Source organism: Ovis canadensis, chromosome 24, assembly GCF_042477335.2.
Source record: "Ovis canadensis isolate MfBH-ARS-UI-01 breed Bighorn chromosome 24, ARS-UI_OviCan_v2, whole genome shotgun sequence".
In the NCBI taxonomy this organism is placed as follows: Eukaryota; Metazoa; Chordata; class Mammalia; order Artiodactyla; family Bovidae; genus Ovis; species Ovis canadensis.
The window spans coordinates 41,504,733-41,523,316 of record NC_091268.1 but is presented as its reverse complement, the minus strand read 5'-3'; the positions used below and the strand labels follow the sequence as shown (position 1 = coordinate 41,523,316).

The 18,584-nt window shown below is 53.9% G+C and overlaps 1 protein-coding gene across 4 annotated transcripts; it reads left to right on the top strand.

Annotated features, from left to right (window-relative positions):
• The first annotated feature begins 373 nt into the window (after window positions 1-373).
• Window positions 374-18,351, top strand: TAOK2 (TAO kinase 2). 4 transcript variants are annotated; one of them, XR_011252643.1, is made up of 20 exons: window positions 391-1,157; window positions 4,131-4,297; window positions 4,480-4,551; window positions 4,649-4,750; window positions 5,287-5,332; window positions 5,463-5,559; window positions 5,705-5,818; window positions 5,925-6,016; window positions 8,019-8,112; window positions 8,213-8,294; window positions 9,068-9,235; window positions 9,411-9,671; window positions 9,805-9,966; window positions 11,403-11,768; window positions 11,854-12,057; window positions 12,380-12,619; window positions 15,693-15,905; window positions 16,600-16,707; window positions 16,844-17,026; window positions 17,110-18,351. XR_011252643.1 is itself a non-coding variant. In XM_069569996.1 (19 exons), the coding sequence occupies exons 2-19, from the start codon at window positions 4,166-4,168 to the stop codon at window positions 17,629-17,631; spliced, it is 3,150 nt and encodes a 1,049-aa protein (XP_069426097.1). In that variant the 5' UTR covers window positions 380-1,157; window positions 4,131-4,165; the 3' UTR covers window positions 17,632-18,351. The 4 variants fall into 4 exon arrangements, 2 of the variants coding, with proteins under 2 accessions (XP_069426096.1, XP_069426097.1); XM_069569996.1 differs by lacking the exon at window positions 16,600-16,707 and having other exon boundaries at window positions 380-1,157; XR_011252642.1 differs by having other exon boundaries at window positions 16,600-17,026.
• The last annotated feature ends 233 nt before the right edge of the window (window positions 18,352-18,584 follow it).

The window sequence follows — 18,584 nt, the reverse complement described above, 5'->3', positions numbered from 1 at the left end:
CAGCGGCAGTCTTCCCTTACCCCTCCCAACCTCTACCCTGCACGCAGGCGCAGATCACGGCTTCTCATTTCCTTCCACCCGTGCCCCCTCAAAGCTTCCCCTAGCAACAAGCTCGGGTTCCGCGCAAAGGCGGGGCGAACGCATGCGCCGCATCCCTTTCCACCACCAGTTGTCGGACAGCGCTTTGGGCTCCTCCCTCTAAGACTAACCCTTCTCCCCGCCTCCTCCCACCCAGGGTCCGCGTGGCGGGGCGCGCGCGCACTCTGGCTGGGCTGCTGCCCAGCTCTCTGGCAGCAGCAGCGAGGGGAGAGGGGCGGGGCTGTTTCCTTTGGGGCCCCGCCCCCTTGGCCCGGCGTCCTTACCGCGCTTGCGCGCTCCCGCCCGGTCTCCATCTTGGAATTGGGAGGAAGAGGGAGAGGGAGACCGGGACGAGACCAGGGCTGTGGTGCGGAGAGAGGCTGAGACTGAGAAGAAGAGAGGGAGAGAGGGCACGAGGACCGCCCTTCGCTACAATCTTTCAGCTATCCTCGGGAGAGAGAAGGGGAAAGGGAGGGGGCTGGGGCGGGAGTGGGGGCTGTCACCCTCGGACCCCGGCGTGAGAGGGGCCGTGCGGTCGGACGTCCTCGGGTAGGCCCCCTGTCGGTGGCCGAAGACCTGGGGCTCAGTCCCCTGGTCCCGAATTTCCGGGCTTGACCCCACGCTTCTCAGATATCCGGGTATCAGCCCCTGAGATTCCAGATATCTGGGACTCGGGTCCCAACCTCTCTAAACCTGGGGCTCTGTTTCATAGGATTTCAAAAATCTGGGGTTCAGCACCCCGTGCACACCAGTGTCCGGGGTTCATTCCCCAAGAATTCAAATATCAGATTCAGCCTCCCCCCGTTCACATATCTGGGGTTCAGACCCCACAATCAGAAATCCGGGATTCAGCAACTGTCGCCCTCGAGGAGGAGGAGGACTGGACCGCGAGGTCAGCCCAGGTTGTCACCCCCTCCCCTCCAGGGGAGGCTTCCCGGGCCCGCCCCTCAGGAAGAGCGAAAGCCGAGGAAGAGGTGGCGAGGGGAAAGGTCTCCTTGCCCCTCTCCCTGCTTGGCAGAGCCGCTGGAGGACCCCAGGAGGAAGCGGAAGCGCTGGGGCATCACAGTGACCCCTACCAGGTGAGACACGGGGTGCAGGGGCGCGGGTCCCTGTGTCTAGCTTGAGAAGAAAGGTTGCTTTCTGGAAAGCTGGGCCTGGGTAGACTTTCTGCTCAGGATGGGGAAGCCAGCTGAGCCAGTGGTCAGCCTCTGGCTAGTCTTGCCTTCTGCTGCCACCTTCTTCCCCTTCCTCTTCCCCTCCTTATATCTAGTTGATGGAGGACCTCAGATGACGGGGTCTGTCATGTCACCTGGGGTCACGCCCTACAGTCCTTGAGCTAATCAGAAGGATTTGCACCCTTCTGGTCATCTCCCCGTTCACTTTGCCCCTCACAGTTACTCCTTCGTGATTGTAACTCTCTTTCCTTTGAGGTGTTAATTCCCAGACCTCCGCTCCCCGTGGTCGGCCTGCTTATCTGTTCTTCAGGCTTGGTCTGGTTGGGTTTCTTGTCCTTTCGAGGAAGTGTATGTGTACATTTGTGTTTGGGGGTTCTTGGCAGTATTTCCCCTCACCTATTGTTACCTTCCAACCCCTTGCTATGATGGTGTAAGTAATCTCATTTGTCAGAAGATTTATCGTTTACAAAGTGCTTTAGGTCCATGCTGTCATGTGATCTCTCCTCCCATTCATGTGGTGGGGGGCTGTTTTATTGCTGTCTTCCCATTTTACAGTTGAGCATACTGAGGCCCAGAGAGGTTGCCCAAGGTCACACAGTGGCAGAATCAGAATTTGAACTCAGGTCCTTGATCAAGTCTTGCCCCTGTTCCATACCTGTCTCTTGTCATCTCTTTTCTTCTATTCCTAGGTTTAGCCAGGGGTCCAGAGTAGAATGGGTTGGGGTGAGATTGAAGAATGGGAGGGAGGAGAGCTTCCTTTTTAGGAGGGATGTTCTCAGAACCTTTCCTGATGGGAGGCTCTGGCTCCTGCCTTCTGCCTCATGGATTTCTGTCTCTACTGTGACCTTCATCTTTACCCTGATCCCCGTCTTTGGCCTGGGTTCCTAAGAGGGCTGTGTCTTCCGACAAATGATAGTGATGTCTCTTAACAGTTAAAGCCAAGCTGCCAGGGGGCAGAATGATCCCCAAAGTATTTAAGCCTTGTGGTGATGACTCTGGAGGCAGGGAAGGAAAAATCCATATGCTGAGTGTCTGCATAATGTTCCTAAGTATGAGATCTCATTTAAAATTTCACAACAGCTCTACACTAATCCATTTTACTGAAGAGAAGACCAAGTGTTAAGGAACTTACTCAAAGCCCTGTTGCTGTCCACTGTGGATGAAATGCATTGGTAGTGTAGCTTAGGGTGGACAGGCTTGGGTTTCCTTGTCTATAGCGTGGAGGTAACATTGTCCATTTTAGAAGGTAGTTATGATTTAGCACAGACCTTGGTAATCACTCAGATGTTTGTAATTTGAGGAAGAGGCCCCTTGTGGTGTTTGTTGGCATTTCTTATATGTGACCTGGGGTCCTCGGTTGGCATTCTTGGCTGGGTGCTGGTAAAGAGGTCAGGAACATTCCTTTGGCAAGTTGTGAGCACCTGCCTTTGTGTGTGGGTGTGTGGTGGGGGTGAGGGGTGCTTGGCAGGGTTGCTGGCAGGAGAATGGAGAACAGGGCCTGGGAGCTGCTTGGGGCTGGGCTGAGGGCAGTCAATCAATCTCCCAGGCTATTCTGAGCCCTCTGCACCCTGGGGGCCCACCAGAGAGGCGCGCTTACTTCTTGCCCTCCAGCTTCCAGTTGGGCTGAGGAGACAAAATGAACAACACAACAGGAAACAATGCTCAACAGGATATAATTGCATGTTCGATTGTTAGGAGCTTTCAAGGAGCTAGGACTCTGCCCTGGGAGCCCAGTGCCACTGAAAACTCCTTTGTCCCTAAATTCCAACAAGTGCTTATCCAGGCACCTGGCCTGGAATCCCCTGGGGGGTGGGGGGTCTTGACTGATGTGTATTGCTGGAGTTTTCAATATTTTTCTGACTGTGGGCTCTAGAAGCTCTCCCCAAGAGCTGAGGTAGTCAGGGGAGGCTTCCTGCAGGAGGGAGCTGAGCTTGGGGTGAGTTTTTGACTGGAGAGGAGAAGAGCCTGTTGGCTGGCCTTGGAGAAGTCCTTCCTTTCTGTGCCTCAGCAATCTCATCTGTGAAATGGTGATAACGATCCTTCCCTTCTTGTTGTATAGGGCTGTTAAAGTAGATAGGGGTAATAGTAACACCTCATAAGGTTGTGGTGAGGATTGAATGACATAATGCACAGAAGGTGCTTACTACACATGCTCAGTACATGTTCTTTGTGCCACCAGTGTCCTGTACATGTGTGATGGGTATGCCATTGGACTGGACAAGTAAGGCAATCTAGATTGCAAGCCCACAGAGCCAGATGCCATTTCTCTCTGTCCTCCCATTCTGGATCTCCTGCCTGCCACAGCATCCCTGGCCCTTTTTGAGAGCAAGCCTCCTGGCCCCTCTGGGCCAGTACCCACTTGTAACAATGGCCGGATTTCCACTGCCTCCGGCCTGGCTGTTTCCTGCTCTCTTCCAGAGTGTGAGAGGTTGAGGGAGGAGGGGGCCTCCACGCCAAGGGGAATGGGAAGGTGCCTGGAAATATTTGGGGCATGGGACTTGTGGGACAGGACGCTTTGGGGACATGGGGCTCTAGCTGGGAGGCAGAATCTTTATTCTTGAGGGGAGATTTAGGAGTTATGGGGAAATGAAACTTGTTGAGGGCTGAGGGTGTTGGTGAGGATGCTGAACTCCCAGTCTTCCTTCAGTTTTAGGGACTCCAGGGACCCAGCCCCCCGTACTCTGGTTGCCAGGGCAACTTCATTATTTTATTTTATTTTTTTTTGGAGCTTTGATGTTGTTCCTAATCTCCCCCTCCCTTCCTTAGTAGTGCCTCCCCCTTGTCGGAACTAGGGGAGAAAACAGAAACTTGAAGGGCTGGCTCCTTTCTCTCTCTGAGGGCCCGGTCTTTGTTCTAAGGGTCCCTTCTCTTCACCAGGTCAAGCCCCACTCTCAGGGCCCCCAGGGGCCACCATGCCAGCTGGGGGCCGGGCCGGAAGCCTGAAGGACCCCGATGTGGCTGAGCTTTTCTTCAAGGATGACCCAGAAAAGCTCTTTTCTGACCTCCGCGAGATTGGCCATGGCAGTTTTGGAGCTGTGTACTTTGTGAGTTAAAGCTTGGGAGGGTGGGGTAGGGACTGTCTCCCCACTGTGGACCTCCAGACAGCCCTGTATGCTCCTCTCCTCCACCACACCAGCCTTTCCTGCCCTCTCCTACTGGGCCAGCAAGTCTTCTTGCTGCCCAGTGCTTTCTGGGGACCTTCACTACCTTCTGGTCTGGTCCTCAGGCCCGGGATGTCCGGAATAGTGAGGTGGTGGCCATCAAGAAGATGTCCTACAGTGGAAAGCAGTCAAATGAGGTAGGTTGAGCTTGACAGACTGGGTAGGATGCCGAGGACCCCAGTCTTAAGATACAGACTAAGTAAACCCCTCCTCCCCTTTCTTACCTTCTCTCAGAAATGGCAGGACATCATCAAGGAGGTGCGGTTCCTACAGAAGCTTCGGCATCCCAATACCATTCAGTACCGGGGCTGTTACCTGAGGGAGCACACAGCTTGGGTGAGCTAGCCCCCAACTCTGCCCTCATCATCTTTGCCAGTACTCAGCCCCCGACTCTGCCCTCATCATCTTTGCCAGTACTCAGGCCTGTCCTTATTCTGGTCTAGTCTCCGAGGTGGACCCTGTTCAGGGTGTTGTCATGCAGATCTTGGGAGGGAGGAAATTTCTCCCAACCTTTTTAGTCCTCAAACAAACTCATAAGTCATATTGTGCATCCAGAAAGAGAGGCTGAAGAGTGACGTAGCCTGTTAGCAGTTGAAGTGGGGCACACGGGCTGGAGGAGCAGGAGATTGAATGCTGGGATTCAGCTGCTGCTGGTAGTGACCTCTTGGGCTCTTTCTAAAGGAGGTCCTAACTCCAGGGACTTCCCCCACCTTTTTGTTTTCTCAGTTGTCCTTTCTCCCTGTTATTACCCCGGGGGGGCATTGCTTGAGTAGTGGCTAGGCAAGGAACCCCTCTGTTTTGGATCTCTCCCCGAGCGAGCTAGGCCAGGGGTGGCCAGGTCTGCTGATTTCTGACCCTTGACCCTTCCATAGCTGGTGATGGAGTATTGCCTGGGTTCAGCTTCTGACCTTCTGGAAGGTAAGTGATTCTTTGGCCAACAAGTGGGAAAAGGGAGAAGAGCAGAGAAGCTGTAGGGGATGGGTAAAGGGGAAGTAGTTTCAGCCCCACCCTGGACTCCCTCCTTTGATGGTTTTCCCTTACTCCCCAGTGCACAAGAAGCCCCTTCAGGAGGTGGAGATTGCAGCTGTGACCCACGGGGCCCTTCAGGGCCTGGCTTATCTGCACTCCCACAACATGATTCATAGGTACAAGCAGCACTGGTGATGGCTGGGAGGGAGCTAGTGTTCTGCGTACCACCCCTCCTTGTGCTGGGCTGTAGTCTTCTTGGCCAAAGCCCCTGCCCAGCCTTCCTGAGATGCATGTCTTACCCCTTTGCTTTCCCTTTGGCAGGGATGTGAAGGCTGGAAACATCCTGCTGTCAGAGCCAGGCTTGGTGAAACTGGGGGACTTCGGCTCTGCATCCATCATGGCACCTGCCAACTCCTTCGTGGGCACCCCGTACTGGTGAGTGGGAGTGGTGGTGAATGGAGAGAGCTCCCGGGATGTTGGGAGCAAGAGTTGGCAGGGTCTGGGCGGGTGATTAGCCTCTCTCTCCTGACCATTCTCCCAGGATGGCTCCAGAAGTGATCCTGGCGATGGATGAGGGACAATACGATGGCAAGGTGGATGTCTGGTCCTTAGGCATAACCTGCATCGAGCTGGGTAAGGACATTCGTCTCTCTGCTCCTTTATCCTCTTTTCTCTCCACTCCTTTCTCTTTTTCTTACTTTATCCCTATACTGTCCCATCCTCTGAGGCTTTCAGGCACCTGTCCATTTTGAGGACCCTTGATTCCCAGTACAAGCAGCTGTCAAACCCTGCCATTTCTTAGGCCAAAAGATTTCATAGCATTCATCTTTTCCTGTCCACTACTCTAGTTCTAAATCTTTTTTTTTTGAGTGCTCACTAAGTACCATGCACTGTGCTAGTAGGTTCTGAGGGTATAGCAGTGAATGAGGTTCCTGCTTTCTTGGAACTTACATTCAAGTGGGGTAAGTAGGCATTTTTTCTCTATGTGAAAAAAGCTGAATGGAAATGATATAGGAACAGTACAACCAGAAAACAAGGGACTTGACCTAGTTAGAGGCTGAGGAAGGTCTTCTTGTAGCAGAGATGTCTAAACAGAACCATACAACAAATAATAGGTAACTGTTGGAAGGCTTGTAGAGAAAAGCATTATAGACAGAGAATGAGGAGCAGGCCTGTGGAGCTGAGACTAGCTTTAGTTGGTAGCAAAGAGCAGTGAGTGATAAGGCCAAAGAGTTCGGTTCAGTGAGTTCATGAGGTCTTGAAGCCATGTTGAGGTTCTCTTTTCTGCCAGCCAGTGCTGTTGGAACAACTGTACCAGGCACAAAATAGGTGCCCAAGAAAGAGATGCTTTTAGTTACTCTTACCAAGAACTTCCTGTCGTGATCTTTCCCACTGCCAGTCTCTTCTTCCTTCCATTCTCTTTTACATCAGAGATGTGCTGTTGTTTTCTCTCCTCAGAGCCTCCCTGTTGCCTTCCAAGACTGAAGCCATCCCCGTTCTTACTTACACCAAGCTTAAGGCTCTTGCTCCCTAAAGGCTGGGTTTCCCCTTTATAAGCTCCACCCCTAAGTGTGCTGTGAATATTTCCTGTTAATTACCTTTGTACCCTGTCCTTGGCCTGAGGTTGGAGATTTGGGCTTGCCTTTCCCTCTGTCTACACACTTACCATTTAAGGCTGTGAACAGATAGGCGATGGAAGTATGTGAAGCAAGCCAGTATAAGAAAAATCCAGAGCTATCCATTTTATTGCTAGTTTTTGGTACAGAAATGTGCACAGAAAACTGTTTCTCTATTATAGAAAAAAAACATCAATCTTGATTGTAAGTGGCAACTGATACTCAGTTGGTGTCAGAGAAGCAGTATGGAGGAGACTAATGCAAACTGGAGGTTGCTGTTCCCAGGAGAACAGGCAGCTATTGTTTAGCTCCAGCCCATTGTTATGCAGGAATGTAGGCTTCATTTCACCAGATCTAATTTTTTAAAAAAGAAACTGGAAATTTAGGTTATTTCGTTGCTAGTGTCAGAATTTAAAGATCATTGTCAAGGCCCAAACCAAAACAACACAAAACATTTGTCTGGGCCGCAAGGGGCTTCTGGCTTGCAACTTCTGAACTAAGGCCTCCCTCCATTATTCCTTTTTCCAAACAAGCTTCCCTGAAACTACTGCAAATGGGCCAACTTAAAGGCCTGGCTTCCCAGCCATTTACTGTTTTGTTCTTAGGCCAGTTACTAGCACTTTGAACTTGATGTTATTTGTTGAGTCTCATTTAACCTTCTCTGTTAGACTGGAGATTCCTTGAAGACAAGGCCTGTCTGTTTATCTTTTCCAGTACCTAAGCAAGTTTTTTGCTCTCATTGGGCACCTGGTAAATATTAGCTGGGCTGGCAAGTGAATGTGCTTCCCTCTGCCTTTGTTGGTGCTTTTGCATGTGTTGTTTTCTCTGATACCTGTTCTACCCATGTGCAGCAGAAAGACTGGATATTGTATCTTAAGAGAGGAAGGAATTGATGGAGGTTATGGGAATTGCTTAGGGTCGGGGAGCGGGGGTGTGGACCAGAGTCTTCTGATTTTAATTTCAGTCTCCTCTGCCCACCTTCCAGCTCTCACCTTCTCCCCCTTGACCTTTCTCTGTAGCGGAACGGAAACCACCGCTGTTTAACATGAATGCGATGAGTGCCTTATACCACATTGCACAGAACGAGTCCCCCGTGCTCCAGTCAGGACACTGGTGAGGACTGGGGTTTCTGGGCCCAGGGCTTAGGCCATAGGGGTCAGGCTGCCTGACTCATGTCCTCTTCACCCCATTCTTACCCTCCTATGACTTCTAGGTCTGAGTACTTCCGGAATTTTGTCGACTCCTGCCTTCAGAAAATCCCTCAAGACAGACCAACCTCAGAGGTTCTTCTGAAGGTGAGGGCTCACTGACCTAGCATTCTCCTAGAACTGAAGTTTGTTGGAATCACAGAAACCCCTCAGTGAAAGTAGTGATTCCTGATTCTTCCTCTACCAAGAACTTCATTTATGAATTCCCACACATATCCCCAGTGCCCAGTGGACTCTGTTTTGCAAGAGCTTGTCTAGGAGACTGCCTTTATTAAGTAATAATTTGTTTTCACATCTTTCATTAATCCAAGACTTATAATTGCAAGTCAGAGCTTCTGGTCAGCGTACGATAACCAGGGTTACCACACTGATCTAATGTAATTCAAGCCAAAAGCCTATGTAACCTTGTTGTGGGTGAATGTAGGATTTCCCTAGGTGTTTTTCAAGTTATCAAAAGTAGAGGGGCCCACATTCCTTCAGAGATCCATGGGGGCCCTAGGACCCCTAGTTGGGAACTGTCTAGTTTGATCCACTTATTTTATAACTGTGGGATGCCTTGTGAGGCCCAAAGAAGCCTCATGACATGTTCAGGGGCACAGAACACTTTGAAAACCTGGACTAGAATCCAGGTCTCTGGCTATTCTTGCCTGTCAGCCATGCCTGGAGGAACAAGAGTGTCTGGGGAGTAGAGATTGGGTGGTAAAAATTAATGTGGGAGGAGGGCTTGGGACAAGGCCAGCATCAGGCTGTGGTGGGCACGGGCCCCAGGGGAGTGCCTCAGGCCGGAGGGAATGCCGGGATCCGTGGGATGGTGGGGTGCGGGGGTGCCGGGCAGCAGGCCTCAGTGTTCTCTTCCCCAGCACCGCTTTGTGCTCCGTGAGCGGCCACCCACAGTCATCATGGACCTTATCCAGAGGACCAAGGATGCTGTTCGGGAGCTGGACAACCTGCAGTACCGCAAGATGAAGAAGATCCTGTTCCAGGAGGCGCCCAATGGCCCTGGCGCGGAGGCCCCAGAGGAGGAGGAGGTGACCCAGGGTGCCCTGCTGCCATCTTCACCACCATGTTGTACTTGCCTCTGAGCAGCTGCTTGGTCCCGCTCCCCGACCCCTCTTCATACCCTCTGTCTCCGTGTGCTACCTCCACGTGCACTTGCCTTGCCCTTCACCTTCCCTGCCCAACAAGCCCATGTCCTGTCCACAGGAGGCAGAGCCCTACATGCACCGGGCCGGGACACTGACCAGTCTAGAGAGTAGCCATTCAGTGCCCAGCATGTCCATCAGCGCCTCCAGCCAGAGCAGCTCAGTCAACAGCCTGGCAGATGCCTCTGATAATGAGGAGGAAGAAGAAGAGGAGGAAGAGGAGGAGGAGGAGGAAGAAGGTCCTGAAGCCCGGGAGATGGCCATGATGCAGGAGGGAGAGCACACAGTCACCTCCCACAGCTCCATCATCCACCGGCTGCCGGTATGCAACTGTGCCTGAGTAGGCTTGACAGCCACAGGGCCCTACTCCAGGTCTGACTGGGTCTTCAGGGAATTCTCTCTGGACCCTCTGACCTCTGAGACTCGGGCATTCCTTCCACCTTCTCTTCCTCTAGGGCTCTGATAACCTCTATGATGACCCCTATCAGCCAGAGATGACCCCAGGGCCTCTCCAGCCACCTGCGGCCCCAGCTCCCTCCTCTACCACCTCTTCGGCCCGCCGACGGGCCTACTGCCGCAACAGGGACCACTTTGCCACCATCCGTACTGCCTCCCTGGTAAGCACAGCCATCCTAGGTCCCCAAGACTATTTAAGTTCAGAAATGGCTTTCTCCCTGTGGGGTGTGATTAAGTCCAGATTCCAGACTCTGTTGCTGTCACTTCCTTCTTACCTCGACTGTCTCACCTAAATGCTCCCCCCTCACCTCCCTTCTCTCAGTAGACTGTTTTGGTCATGTTGCCCAACTCTCACCCTGTCTTTGTGACTTGACTTAAATAGCATCTCCTAGTGTGTCTTCCCAGGCTCCTGGCCAGCCAGGTGCTTTGTGTTCTGTGCTTTGGTGCTCCTGAACAGCATTGTGACAGGTCTGCTGGATTCTGTGCCCCTGGAGAGCAGAGATGGTATATAGGTATCTGCCTGTACCAGTAATTGGCTTGCCGGCCCCCACACCTGCCTGTATTTAATCCTTCCAGCTTTTCTGGGAGGGTGAGGATATGATTCCATTTAAGAGATGACACAGTTGTGACTCAGAAGGGCTCCGTTTAGTAGTTCTCAAATTCTGTAACCAGTACCTTGGTCCTCGCCTAAAATAAAGGCATGGCGTTGGGGGGTTTTTTCCCCTCAGTTGATAGGAAAACTGTTTCCCTAAGATAGAATTTTTTGTCTATAATTTTAGTAGACTTTTAGATTACGTTCTTGTTTAGCTGTGTTGACAGTCCTCTTGGAGGCCATTGGTTGGTCTGTTGTGTTCTTTTAGCCTCTCCTTATGACTGGTTGTTCTGCTAGGATAACTCTAAAGACCCTCTGATGCTTGGTGCTTTGTGATACTGTGAGAGAGGTCTGGGACTTCTAGGGATTTGGCCACCTGAACTCGTTTGGGGCCATTGACATAGCCTTTGAACAATGGGATCTGAGTTCAAACTTCAGATGAGGGCATCCAGATCCAGTGTTCTTGTCATCCAGCATCCTATGGTCTGTATTCTGCCTCCATACCTGGGCTGTAAAGGGTCTTCAGTGTTTGTTGAAGGGGAAGGAACAATCACTTTCTAGTTCAGAGTATTCTGGACACTATTACATAGGTAGCGAACTTAATCTCCACAGCCCACTATGAGGAGGTGTTATTGTCTCTTGTGACAGAACTGAGGCTTAGCAGCATTAACTTTCTTGAAGTCACATGGTTAGGAAGTGGCAGAGCTGGGGATCTGGGCCCAGGTCTGTCTTGATTCTTTTACTCTTTTGGATCAATCTGAATTGTCCCATGTTCAATCCCTTTTCTTGTCTGATGCAGTCACACCAACCCATGAGGGAGATGATGTCTCCATTCTCCAGTGGAGGTGGCAGGCTCAGAAAGGTTAAGTGAGGAAGGTACCAAATGAGAATTAAACCCATGCATTGAAACCTCACGTTCTTGCCCATACAGCACAAAGACGGTGTGTGTGTTAATAACACGGGGCCAGAGGTGCGCCCCACTCCTCATCCTTTCTCCCTCCCCAGGTCAGCCGCCAGATTCAGGAGCATGAGCAGGACTCAGCCCTGCGGGAGCAGCTGAGTGGCTATAAGCGGATGCGACGACAGCACCAGAAACAGCTGCTGGCGTTGGAGTCACGGCTGAGGGGTGAGCGCGAGGAGCACAGTGCGCGGCTGCAGCGGGAGCTCGAGGCACAGCGGGCTGGCTTTGGGGCTGAGGCCGAAAAGCTGTCCCGGAGGCACCAGGCCATCGGGGAGAAGGAGGCGCGAGCCGCTCAGGCTGAGGAGCGGAAGTTCCAGCAGCACATCCTTGGGCAGCAGAAGAAGGAGCTGGCCGCCCTGCTGGAGGCGCAGAAGCGAACCTACAAACTGCGGAAGGAGCAGCTGAAGGAGGTGAGTTTGGACCGGAGCTGTGGGTGGGCTTGGTGGGGGGTGAGGCAGGCCTTGACCCCCTGGCTCTCCTACTGCCCTTTCCTAGGAACTCCAGGAGAACCCCAGCACCCCCAAGCGGGAGAAGGCTGAGTGGCTTTTGCGGCAGAAGGAGCAGCTACAGCAGTGCCAGGCAGAGGAGGAGGCTGGGCTGCTGCGGCGGCAGCGCCAGTACTTTGAGCTGCAATGTCGCCAGTACAAGCGCAAGATGCTGCTGGCGCGCCACAGCTTAGACCAGGACCTGCTGCGAGAGGTAGGCCTCCCCCTCCCCCTGTCGCCTCCCAGGTCCTAGGCTCCTGCCCTGTTTAATCTGCCTCACTTGGGACCATCTTTCCTCTCTGCCCTCATTCATGTTGTGGGCTGTCTTCTCTTTAGCATCTCTCTGACTTCTTGTGCCCACCAGACCACACTTGAGTTCCCAGCCTGCCAGGAGTTTGGCACCCTTTTCCCTTTCACCCATACCCCTCATCTCCCCACCGTCAGTTCCCTTGCCAAGAAGTCCTGGGGCTCTTATTTCCTTGACACTCACAAGGCGTCCTAACCGCTTTCTGGCCCCTGCCTCCCTTTTGCCTCAGGACTTGAACAAGAAACAGACACAGAAGGACTTGGAGTGTGCGTTGCTGCTGCGGCAGCATGAGGCCACGCGGGAGCTGGAGCTCCGGCAGCTACAGGCTGTGCAGCGCACTCGGGCTGAGCTCACCCGCCTGCAGCACCAGACGGAGCTGGGCAACCAGCTGGAGTACAATAAGCGGCGTGAGCAGGAGTTGCGGCAGAAGCACGCGGCCCAGGTTCGCCAGCAGCCCAAGAGCCTCAAAGTACGTGCAGGCCAGCGTCCCCCGGGCCTCCCGCTCCCCGTTCCTGGGGCTGTGGGACCACCTAACACAGGCGCCCCTAGAGAGGAGCAGCCCTGCTCACCTGGCCAGGAGGCAGTCCCGGACCAAAGGATGCTGGGAGAGGAGGAGGAAGCAGTTCCCGAGAGGAGGGTTCTGGGGAAGAGGGGGGCTGCCGTGGAGCCAGAGGAGCAGAGGATACTGGGGGAAGAGTCAGGGACCGCTAGCCCCAGTCCACAAAACCATGAGAGTTTAGTTGATGAGGTTTGGGGGCTACCTGAGGAGGAGACAGAGGAGCTCAGAGTGCCATCCCCAGCACTGCAGGAGAGGAGCATTGTGGGCCAGGAGGCATCGGTGGAATGGAGGTTGTGGGGGAAGGAGGATGGCAGCCTCTTGGGTGAGGAGTTTGAGCTTGACTGGGTCCAGGGTCCTGCACTGACCCCAGTCCCTGAGGAGGAAGAGGAAGAGGAGGAGGGGGCTCCATTTAGGACCCCAAGAGATCCTGGAGATGGCTGCCCCTCACCAGACATCCCCCCGGAACCCCCTCCAACACATTTGAGGCCAGGCACTACTAGCCAGCTCCCTGGACTCCTGTCCCATGGCCTCCTGGCTGGACTCTCCTTTGCAGTGGGGTCCTCCTCAGGCCTCTTGCCCCTACTACTTCTACTGCTGCTCCCATTGCTGGCGGCCCAGGGTGGGGGCGGCCTGCAGGCAGCCCTGCTGGCTCTTGAAGTGGGGCTGGTGGGCCTGGGGGCCTCCTACCTACTTCTTTGTACAGCTCTGCACCTGCCCCCCAGTCTGTTCCTACTCCTGGCTCAGGGTACTGCACTGGGGGCCGTCCTCAGTCTGAGCTGGCGCCGAGGCCTCCTGGGCGTCCCTCTGGGCCTTGGGGCTGCCTGGCTCCTCGCCTGGCCAGGCCTGGCTCTACCTCTGGCAGCTCTGGCGGCAGGGGGCAAATGGGTGCAACAGCAGGGCCCCCGGATGCGCCGGGGCATTTCTCGACTCTGGTTGCGGGCTCTGCTGCGCCTGTCACCCATGGTCTTCCGGGCCCTTCAGGGCTGCGGGGCCGTGGGGGACCGGGGCCTATTTGCACTGTACCCCAAGACCAACAAGGATGGCTTCCGCAGCCGTATTCCTGTCCCTGGGCCCCGACGGAGTAATCCTCGCACTGCCCGACACCCACTAGCCCTTTTGGCCAGGTTTTGGGCCCTGTGCAAGGGCTGGAACTGGCGCCTGGCCCGGGCCAGCCAAAGTTTAGCCACCCACCTGCCCCCCTGGGCTGTCCACACACTGGCCAGTTGGGGCCTGCTTCGGGGTGAGCGGCCCAGCCGTATCCCCCGGCTGCTTCCACGCAGCCAGCGCCGGCTGGGCCCTCCTGCCTCCCACCAGCCACCGCCAGGGATGCTCGCTGGGCGGAGATCCCGAGCCCGCCAGTCCCGGGCCCCACCTCCCTGGAGGTGACCAACTCCAGCTCCTCCCCAGCCCAAATCCAGAGCATTGAGCACTTTATCTCCCACTACTCAGTGAAGTTTCTCCATTCCCTGCCCTCTCCTCCCATTCACCCCACACCTCACCCCTCACCCCCCAGCCCTTCAGCCTCGAGACAGGCAGCCTCCTCTGCCATGGAGTCTGGAGACGATGCTTTGTGTTCTCCTGATGCTCCTCCCCACCCTAAATTATTGCTGTTCTCCCGCTGTGTGTGTGCTCATCCTCACCCTCATCGACTCAGGCCTGGGGCCAGGGGTGGCAATGGGTGGGAAGAGTCATGTTTTTTTTTTTCTCTCTCTTTGATTTTGTTTTTCTGTCTCCCTTCCAACCTGTCCCCTTTCCCCCACCAAAAAAAAAAAGAAAAAGACAAACACAAATAAAATATCTGAGCGGAACTGTACTTTTGGCCCAGGCTGCCTCTGTCTGCTTTGTCCTGCCGCCTAGCCTCCCCGGTATGCCCCCAGTCTGGACCCTTGGCCCCCAGTTCCATGACCTTTTCACCCCATCTACGTTATCTCAACCCCTTTCACTCCTCAGCCTCATCTTTTCTACCTTCATAGCTTCATTGCACCATGACCACTACCAGCTCGGCAGGGCTGGGCCCCTGTTGAGCTGCTTGGTCCCACGGTTCCCCTGTATGTGGATTCCTCCCAGAGAGTGCTCAGGTCCTGGGTCCTTTTCGTCCTCGTTCACTGCCTTTTCTCCCAACCCACTCCCTGTGTGGTTCCCTTCTGTCTGGGAGCTGAGTTTCTCTTCTGGCATCAGGGCTGGGGGATGGGACTGCAAACCATCCCCAGTAGGGGGTGGTGAGTTTGGGGGCCCAAAAGTGTGGGGGCCATGGAAATGGGATTGGTTGTGGGCTTGGAGTGGGAGCTGAGTGCACAAAGTCTGGGCTGGAGTGTGGAGGTCTGGTCAGGGTGGCAGCTGCTGGCCTGTTGAACTTGTCAGGCCCTTTCTGGCCACCGCCTTTGCCCCTTTCCCTTGTGTGACCCGAAATGGGGCCACCCTTTCTTACCCATTTCTTGGCTTGGTGCTTATCATTCTTCCCTCCCTCCCACCCTGAGCTGATGAACCTGGGACTTCCTCTGTCTCCTCAGCTTTGTTGCTGTCTTCCATGGGTCTGTTGAGTGACTTGGTTTTCTCACTCGTGTATATTCTGTATCTGCTCACAGGCATCTGTCCTAGGTCATATTTTCTTCCTCCTCTGCATGGTCAAAACTTCCTTGTGTGCACTCAGTACTTGAAAGATTCTCAGTTCCCTTTCATGAACTCTCCTGCTGTTTCTTGTGAGTTGTCCACCCAACTCTGAGCATGCTCTTGGAAGCTGTCTTGTTCTCTTTGCGCCTCTTGCCCACTGAGCATCTTCTTGATCTCTCCACACAACCCCATCTCTCCATGCCTGTCTGTATACAGCTCCCCCGCCCCCTCTGTCTAACATGTTTTCTGTTTCTCTCCCTCTCCCTGTCTCTGCTGCTGTCTCCTCTCCTCCTCTCTTTCTTCTCCCCCTCTCCCCGGTTGTTCCTCCTCCTTCCCCCTGCTCCCATCTCCCTTTGGTCCGTCCACTGCATAGTCTAAGGAGCTGCAGATCAAGAAGCAGTTCCAGGAGACGTGTAAGATCCAGACTCGGCAGTACAAGGCTCTGCGGGCCCATTTGCTGGAGACCACGCCCAAAGCTCAGCACAAGAGCCTCCTTAAGCGGCTCAAGGAAGAACAGACCCGCAAGCTGGCAATCCTAGCTGAGCAGTACGACCAGTCCATCTCAGAGATGCTCAGCTCACAGGCGGTGAGGCCTGGGGTCCAGGGAGGGAGCGTGGTGGAGGTTGGCCTTGATATTTCCAGCTTAGCTGTGAACGCTGGAAGTGGGAAGTGTAGAGAGAGGGGGCTTTTTGTTCTTGGGAATCTCAGATACTCTTCCCACTGTTGGGATTCTCTGCAACAGTTTTCTTATTTCCCTTTAAATATTTTCTCAAGGTCTTGACAAAGCCAGCCTGCCTACTCCACCGAGAACCACCAAGGAAAGAATGGCTGTACTTTTTTCCTGGGCCTGAGTTAGTTTAATGTGTGAATAGGGAGCAAATCAAAATGAGTGTGGCCTTCAGGCCAGTTGGAGGGTTTTGAAGGTTGATGTTAGTGATCACATGACACAGGAATGGGCCACTTAAAGTAAAACAGTATAAAAAGTGAAAGTGTCCTTATTCATTTGCCATTCCCTCACCTAATCCCACCTCTCAGAGGTAATTGTTAAAAATGAATTGTATTAGATTTTTTTTTCCTATGCATATTTGGAAATTATATTAAAGACTTAAACCAAAATGGAATCACTTTGCAAACTGTCCTCTTAACTTCTTTTTCCACCGAATATTTCCTGGACATCTTTCCATGTCAGTACATGTCTCATTTTTTTAAGAGCATAGAATTTCCCATGGTATGGATGTACCATGATTTATTTAACCCATCCCTTATTGGTGGACGTTTAGGTTGTTTCCAGTATTTTGCTATTACAACGCTTCAGTGAACATCTTCGAGCACATGTGCAAGTATACGTGGGGGATAAATTCCTGGAAGTGTAATTGCTGTGTCACAGGGTATGATGACCTTTCATTCTGATAGATATTGAGACTTGGTGCTTCTTGAAACCTTAGGGCCCAGGCCTACTGGGGCAGGGGAGGATTGTGGGGGTCGGGGAGAAGGCCCTTAAAATTTGTTCTTCCTGATCTCTAGCTGCGGCTTGATGAAACCCAGGAAGCAGAGTTCCAGGCCCTTCGGCAGCAGCTGCAACAAGAGCTGGAGCTGCTCAATGCTTACCAGAGCAAGATCAAGATCCGCACGGAGAGTCAGCATGAACGGGAGTTGCGGGAGCTGGAGCAGAGAGTAGCCCTGAGGCGGGCCCTGCTGGAGCAGCGGGTGAGAGGGCTGGGCTTCCAGGATGGGCTGGGGAGGGCAGCCCCCATCCTGGATCCTCTTAACCTCTCTTCTGGGTACCCCAGGTGGAAGAGGAGCTGCTGGCCCTGCAGACAGGGCGCTCTGAGCGAATCCGGAGTTTGCTTGAGCGGCAGGCCCGTGAGATTGAGGCTTTCGATGCAGAGAGCATGAGGCTGGGCTTCTCCAGTATGGCTCTCGGGGGCATCCCAGCTGAAGCTGCTGCCCAGGGCTATCCTGCTCCACCCCCTGCCCCCGCCTGGCCCTCCCGGCCGGTTCCTCGTTCAGGGGCACACTGGAGCCATGGCCCTCCTCCACCAGGCATGCCACCCCCGGCCTGGCGTCAGCCTGCTCTCTTGGCTCCCCCGGGTCCCCCAAACTGGCTGGGGCCCCCGGCACAGAGTGGCACACCCCGTGGTGGAGCCCTGCTGCTGCTAAGAAACAGCCCCCAGCCCCTGCGGCGAGCAGCCTCAGGGGGCAGTGGCAGTGACAGTGTGGGCCCACCTGCTGCTGCAGTGCCTGGGCCTCTGAGCCGCAGCACCAGTGTCGCTTCCCACATCCTCAATGGTTCCTCCCACTTCTATTCCTGAAGTACAAGGTGGATATGAGCAGATGAATGAGGCAGGGGTGGGTGGAGCCTGGTCCTGGAGGGCTGTAAGCCTGAGGTCCACCCAAGGGTGGGGGATAGGATGTTGGCTCCAGCTCCTCCCCTCAGACCTCATCTCATGAGCTTCTTGGGCTGGCCAGCGGCCCAAGGCCAGCTTGGGCATAGGTGCCTCAAGGCTGGCCGGGAGCCCTTGCCTCCCCACCATGGTGCCAGGGTTTCTCTCCATCACGGCCTCGGGAAAGGAGGGAGATATGTGTGTCAAATATTTATCTAGTCCCCTGGGGGAGGGGGAAGGGTGGGTCTAGATATATTATATAAAGAGAACTATACTACCCCCTGGAATGGGGCCATGGACTGGGGACGCCAGGCCCCCAGACTTTGGATGTGGCAGAGCAGGTCTGGGGCCTGGGAGGGAAGAACGGGAGGAAAAGGCCTTCCTGAAAGGAGATCAGGATGGGGTCTTGGGGTCAGGATGCCTGGGTCTCTCCATTCCCCCGTTGCTGTCTGACGTCCTGTGCCGTCTTGTCCTTTTATCTTTTTTTTTTTTTTTATTGAGATCAGAGCTGGGGCAAGTGAACAAGATAAAAACCTTGGAAGGGGCTGCTCCCAGGCCTGGGGGCAGTCATGAGAGCCCCTCCCAGCTATGGGGCTGGCACAGAGCCCTACAGCAAGCTTTTAATAAACTGTTGGTTATTCTGACAGATCCCAGAACTCTCACCTTTTCTGTCTTAATGTGTGTGAAGGAGTGTTCAGTGGCAGGTGATAGTGTTACTTGAACTCACTGGGCTGTGTAACTAAAAATTTCAGTGACTTCATTGACTTTGGACATGACTGAATCTAGATCTTCAGAGGAAGCCATCAGTCCCTGGACCTCTACTTCCCTTTGCTTTGGCTTCAGATTTTCAGAAAGTTCACCTCACCCACAAGCCCCTGGCA

What these genes read in the sequence shown, in the direction of transcription:
- TAOK2 (XM_069569995.1), top strand. Translation starts at nt 4,166, where the DNA reads ATGCCAGCTGGGGGCCGGGCCGGAAGCCTGAAGGACCCCGATGTGGCT. An exon ending in TCCCACAACATGATTCATAG is followed by an intron (nt 5,560 to 5,704) that starts GTACAAGCAGCA and finishes TCCCTTTGGCAG; the next exon opens with GGATGTGAAGGCTGGAAACA. An exon ending in ACCAGGACCTGCTGCGAGAG is followed by an intron (nt 12,058 to 12,379) that starts GTAGGCCTCCCC and finishes CTTTTGCCTCAG; the next exon opens with GACTTGAACAAGAAACAGAC.